Source organism: Prunus mume, linkage group LG1 (assembly GCF_029339155.1).
Source record: "Prunus mume cultivar Tortuosa linkage group LG1, ASM2933915v1, whole genome shotgun sequence".
NCBI lineage: Eukaryota > Viridiplantae > Streptophyta > Magnoliopsida > Rosales > Rosaceae > Prunus > Prunus mume.
The window spans coordinates 21,865,753-21,871,447 of NC_142698.1; the positions used below are offsets into that span (position 1 = coordinate 21,865,753).

The window sequence follows — 5,695 nt, forward strand, 5'->3', positions numbered from 1 at the left end:
AAATAGAGCCTACAATATTAAATCCAAATGGGGTAAAAAGAACAAATAGAATCCTTGACTGAATGGACTTTGATACCTAACAATATTAAAGCGAAGAAAAGGCTCTTTTATTTTTTTATTTTTTTGCGAACAGAGTAGATTAATTGATATGAAGGCAGATACAAGATTACACAAGAAGAACACTGCCCTCGGAGGAGGGTTCTTGCAGACAAGAAAGTAGAAATAAAAACAATTAAAACAACCAGTGCAGGAACAATAAGCAAACTCCATATGTAATTAAACCCCAGTTCACCCAGAGTCGAAGATGACAAGATCCGTAAGAACTTGCGAACCAGTGCTTAACAGAGAACCTGGCAAAGAGAAGGCTCATTTATTAATCAGGTCAACTTTAATTTGCTTCACTCATTCTTCCCCGATTATGCCACAAAAAAAGGCATGTTTCCCCAGTGGGGACTGCATTTCCATTTACTTCGTTAAAGTGTGGGGTAGAGCTAAACCTCTCTCTCTCTCTCTCTCTCTCTCTCTGTGTCTCTTAAATTGCTTGAGCTCCACAGTAGAAATACATGTAATGTCACATTCAGTACAAAATACACTATACAGCTTGCATTCTACTAATGTCATCAATGGGTTTGGATCTTACAGCAACTTTTTAGCACCCTTTTTTTTTCTCCACCCACAAAATAAATAGCCTACAATCAATTTTTCTGCTCAAAAGAGACCCAGCACAGCTTTCTATCTTCTTTTCCAACTTCTAATGGTCCTGTACATAATAAGCAAAGTCTCTCCTACACTTTTGTGTTATTACTGCTGCTTGCTTGAACAGGTACACTTAGCACGATTGTCTGAGAGCGTCTGGAAAAAATTAACAGAAAAAAGGATAGATTAATGAAAGAATAAATTACAAATGCAAGTACACATTTAAATAATCTTTGTGAATTTTCATTCATGATTTTATTTTTCTCAAAATACCTGGACTTGGGTTTGAAGGTCTTTGATGTACTCAACAGCCAAATCTAACATGTCTGCAGTGTTTGTTTGCTGCACAGTAAAGACATGAGATACTTGAGTCTGATGTCCTCACCAACCATTCATAAATAGAAAAGCAAGTAAAATATTTACCTTGTCCATGTTAGGTACAAGCTCTTGTAGTTTCCTCATCCGTTCACTGATTCGAGTTCTTCTTACCTGACAGGACAAAAATAGTCATCTTAAGCATTTTAATTATCATACATGTGCCTATCAAGCTTTTCATTAAACACTCTTAAAGCAATAAGAAGAGTGTACAATGAGTGATATTGAGGGTGCTAAAATATTACCCTCTCAGCAATGCTTCTTGGGTGTGTGGCACAACCCCGCTTTGCTCGAATCTTACAAGGCACAGAATCTTGGAACTGCATAAACTTTTCAATGGCCGCCATCTCTGCTGATGTTTTTGGCAAGCTCAAATGATGAGCCAGAAGTGTAGGCGGGCGATTTCCAGCCTCCACATCCTGCATGACAACAACAAATTATATCAGACATCAAATTATACACAACCAAGCACATTTGAAAGTTAATATGGTACCTGAGTTTCTGATGAGCTTAAACCAGTAAATGCTTTGATATCATCTTCCCTAAAGCTTGTTGAGCGAGTAATATCATCAGACATCATTGCAGAGTCATCCCACGAATCAATTGGGAAACCAGTGACATAATTGTTACCCGAGCCATCACCAAAACCTCTAGAATCTTGATTATCTGATCGCATTCTTTTGTTCCCAATTTCAGCAATTGGACTCATTAGCCCTGATGTAGATGGTGGCCCTGAAGAGAAATTTTTCAACCTGCTTGTAGAAGAAAAAGATGCTTCTTCATTAGTGCTATTACTGGCTCCGTAGTTTCCCATGCCTCTCAATGCAGCATAGCCTGCCACTGCCAAATGCTAAGCATCAGCATCATTCTCAAATTGATACCATCTTTTCTTCTTTTAATAAACTAGGACTAAAAACAAACAAAGCCAAGAACCAATATGTTTATTGATTCTTTCCAAAAATTTTGCATAGATTAAAGTTTTTAAGCTTATACAAAGTTCATTACTTTGCTATACAAAATTAATTAATTTAAATTACAGAAAGCCAATTTTATTCTGCATATGGTGAAAACATTAAGCATGCTAAAACGGAAAGGAAAGAAATCTGCCTCAATATAATTTAAGTCACCTGAATTAGTACTTTTTCCATCTGAGATTCATCTATACTACAAAGGACCAAATACACAACAAGGAAATCTGCAATAGAAGACTAAAATAGAACATACCATCAATATTCATATGGGAGAAAAGTCCAGCAGGCGAGCTACTATGCCGAATAAGATTCGAATTAGTGACACCACCAGTTTTCACAGAAGGCAACTGACTTGTCCCCATTGAATAAGCTCCTTCATTAGCTGAATTCAAACTCTGATTTGGCAAAGGTGGTTTTGAAGATGGACTTTGGTAAAAGCCCTGAGAAACAGAAGAATAGTTGTTCAAATGGCTCTGCTGCTGTTGAATCACTCCTGCTTCATTATCCACCTTGGGCACCATAAACTGTGTTTGCTGGTTATTGGTCTGTGTTGTCACTTTGTGATGTGATGCAGTTTCTTCTGTTCCTCCTCCTCCCCCACCAACATTACCACCACCTTCACCAGTCAAAAACCGGGCGAAAATTCGTTCAGTTTCAGGGCTAGAAGGCCGATTGAACAATGGTTCACAAAAATCTGAGTCCAAAATACTTGCGAAATATGAGCTAGGAGCTGATCGGTACCGCATCAAGCTAGAGTTCATATGCTGCTGGGGTTTATGATGATGCTGTTGAAGATCTGATTCCATTGCTTCCTTATTCTTCAATTCTCATCCAAAGACCGGAACTTTGAAGAAAGTAATAAAGAACCCTCTTTTCTATTTACCTTTTGGGTTCTTCTTTTCACTCTACTCTGACCAGATCAAATCAAAACCTCTACAAAAGGAGGATTGGAACAAAAGCTTGAGACTCTGTCTTTTCCCCTGCCAGAATTCCCAGAACAAAAAAGAACCCAACTTTAGTGACTAAGCAATCAAAGATTCAACCCAAGTATTTTAGCTCCAAAGCCGAATCCATGTAAACTTTACTTGGATGAAAATTTATTCTGCTATAAACGCAGCTGCTGAAACAGAGGAAACTGAGGAAAACAGAAACTATAAAGTACTATTCACTCCAAATTTTCCTCACAAATCCCCACAACTTTCCAATCTACTAACTACCTAATTTTCTATTATACAATATCAATCACCCAAGTGAAGAAGATAACATAGAAATCAAAACAGCCCACTGAAATCGAAAACAATAAAAGATGATAAAGAAAACGGCAAGAACAGAACCATAACAAAAACAAACCTTTATACTCTCTCTCTCTGTTCTAATACTTTCTAGCAAATCTATATCTTTCTCTCTCTAGAGATTTGCTTCTGTTCTCTACAGGTGCTGCTGTTGCTGGGTAGTATGGGGTAGTGGGAGTGGTGATGTTCTCGTTGATGCCAGTCAGTGAAGAGAGATAATAAAGTGAAAACAATAATAAAAACCATTTTCCAAACCAAAATAATAAAAACCATTTTATTTTCCTCTTCTATTAGTTCAGCCAATCAGAAGTAACAGAGGCCAGAAGTCACTCTCTCTCTCTCTCTCTCTGTGACTTTGGCATGTTTATATTTTTCTATAACCATTAATGCCCCTGAAGACTAGTCACTTTTACAGAAGAACCCCAATACTGAAGGAGAGAAATGGCTGCATTGCATACGCATCGATTGCAGCAGAACCATGTCCCAATATTATTAAAGCAAGAGAAATGGCCGGATTGTGTACACGTTAGCCAACAGAACTGGGGCTGGGGTTTATGTGACAAAAAAGAACATAATCTAATCCCACTTTTAGCGGTAAAGCTATTTTGGTGCGCAGGGGTGACCACCACAAGGTCATGGCTTTGGACCACTATTACTGTGGGTGCTGTTTTAGACAGAGACAGCTTAGTTTTGGGCAAAGGAAACTTGGTTTTTTTCTTTCTTTCTTTCCGTTTTAATGAAACTTAGTGTCGTGGGTCATGCTTCATGCCGACATCCTATGGTAAAGCAAAATTACTGTGAACATATACGACTAACTCTTACTCTAATGGTAATATAAATGACACTTTTAGTGTGAATAAAAATGTGATTTTGGTTTAGGGTTTAGTTGGTGTCGCACTATGGCTCACTTCTGATTGCCCAAAAGGATGTGGAGCCATGATCTTGCTTTTTAATTTATTTTAGTGTAATAATTTTCATAAACTCTTTAGGAGTTTGATGTATTTTATTTTTATTTAAGATATTTTATTTCCTTTTAGCTTTTGATTTTTAATACAAATTTGCCGTTTTTATCGTTGCGCGACAAACTTTATTGCAAGTTTGAGACTTGCAGGTAAGTCTTAAGATAAATTTGAACGACTACAATCATCTATAAATCACACGTAAAGTGAAACTCCCCATTTGATTGTCTGAATGATAAGAGTAAATTCCTACAATTCGTACATTCTCTCTCATCTGTACAAAGTCGTGAAAGCAATTCTGGAATTTAATCGAAAGCAAGATATGAATAATATTTAATTACGTCCTCCACATTCACAGAAAATTTAATAATCAATCCTCCATCTCTTGAGGAGAAACTGAACAAATAAATAATTCATGACGTGCCGCTGCAGCCTGCAGATGCCGTGCCTGAGGGAATTTATATTTTAGGTTATCAAAACAAAGGATTACTTTCTTTAATTTTGTGCTTAAAGAAAGAGTCTCTCTTATACATACATATAGAAAGATAGTGGCCCCAACCCAAACCCTTCTACTAAAAGACAAAAATATCATGTTTAATTCAAGATTAATATGTATTATTAAGTTTGAATTTGTCTTATTTAAGCCAATTATTAAGGTTTAGCAGAGATCCGCCTGGCCATTGCTTTTCTTTCTTCCTTTCATCTAATTTTTGTGGGGTTGTTGTTGTAATTGGGTTTCATAAATAATTTGTCTCATCCAATTTTCTAATGCAAACTACTTTTGGGTTCACTCTAGATCATTAATTAGGGATCTTGCAAGTGATTTTGGATTAGCCAATAATCATTTTTATGGAGAATTACTTCACCATATAATTATTTAGTTTGAGAATGATTCTAGATAGTTCAAAAAGTAATTTTATGGAGAATCACTTCTCCGTATAATTACTTTAAGTGATTTTATGAAAAAACACTTCGCATTTGCTTATTCCCAGAATCACTTAAAATCACTTAAAGTGATTATATAAAGAAGCACGCTGTACGTGGGAGGTGCTTCTCTCCATAAGTGATTATAGCTCTCCAAAAATTATTCCAAAACAAGCCCTTATGGCTCGTTTGGGATTTATTTTGGATATACCAAAAAACACTTCTATAGAGAATCATTTCTTCGTATAATTATTTTAAGTGATTTTATGGAGAAGCAAGTGGGAGTGCTTCTTTTGAATCACTTAAAATGATTATTTAGAGAAGCACCGTATCTAGAATCACTAATGTATATGAATTCAAAAGTGGTTTTCACGAAATTTATTGTAGTGGTTGAAAAGTCACATGATTAGCTAGTTAAAACTTGTCTAGAGCTTATTGCTTAAAGGAAAAGTATGTGGGTAATTAAAATTGATTAAGC

At 36.2% G+C, this 5,695-nt stretch overlaps 1 protein-coding gene across 2 annotated transcripts; it reads right to left on the bottom strand.

Annotated features, from left to right (window-relative positions):
* Positions 1–338: 338 nt before the first annotated feature.
* LOC103319555 (transcription factor bHLH130-like) lies at positions 339–3,695 on the bottom strand. Of its 2 annotated transcripts, none has more exons than XM_008221109.3 (7): positions 3,393–3,695; positions 2,296–3,022; positions 1,565–1,911; positions 1,317–1,490; positions 1,120–1,185; positions 970–1,038; positions 339–852 (listed from the first exon to the last, which is right to left on the bottom strand). In XM_008221109.3, exons 2-7 carry the CDS (start codon positions 2,846–2,848, stop codon positions 802–804), a joined length of 1,260 nt encoding a protein of 419 aa, XP_008219331.1. In that variant the 5' UTR covers positions 2,849–3,022; positions 3,393–3,695; the 3' UTR covers positions 339–801. The 2 variants fall into 2 exon arrangements, with proteins under 2 accessions (XP_008219331.1, XP_088909914.1); XM_089053788.1 differs by having other exon boundaries at positions 1,565–1,905; positions 3,393–3,578.
* Between the last annotated feature and the right edge of the window lie 2,000 nt (positions 3,696–5,695).

Coding starts and splice junctions, on each gene's coding strand:
- LOC103319555 (XM_008221109.3), bottom strand. CDS start 2,848: ATGGAATCAGATCTTCAACAGCATCATCATAAACCCCAGCAGCATATG. Junction 1,912..2,295: donor CTCCCATATGAATATTGATG/GTATGTTCTATT, acceptor AGCATTTGGCAG/TGGCAGGCTATGCTGCATTG. Junction 853..969: donor ACCTTCAAACCCAAGTCCAG/GTATTTTGAGAA, acceptor AATTTTTTCCAG/ACGCTCTCAGACAATCGTGC.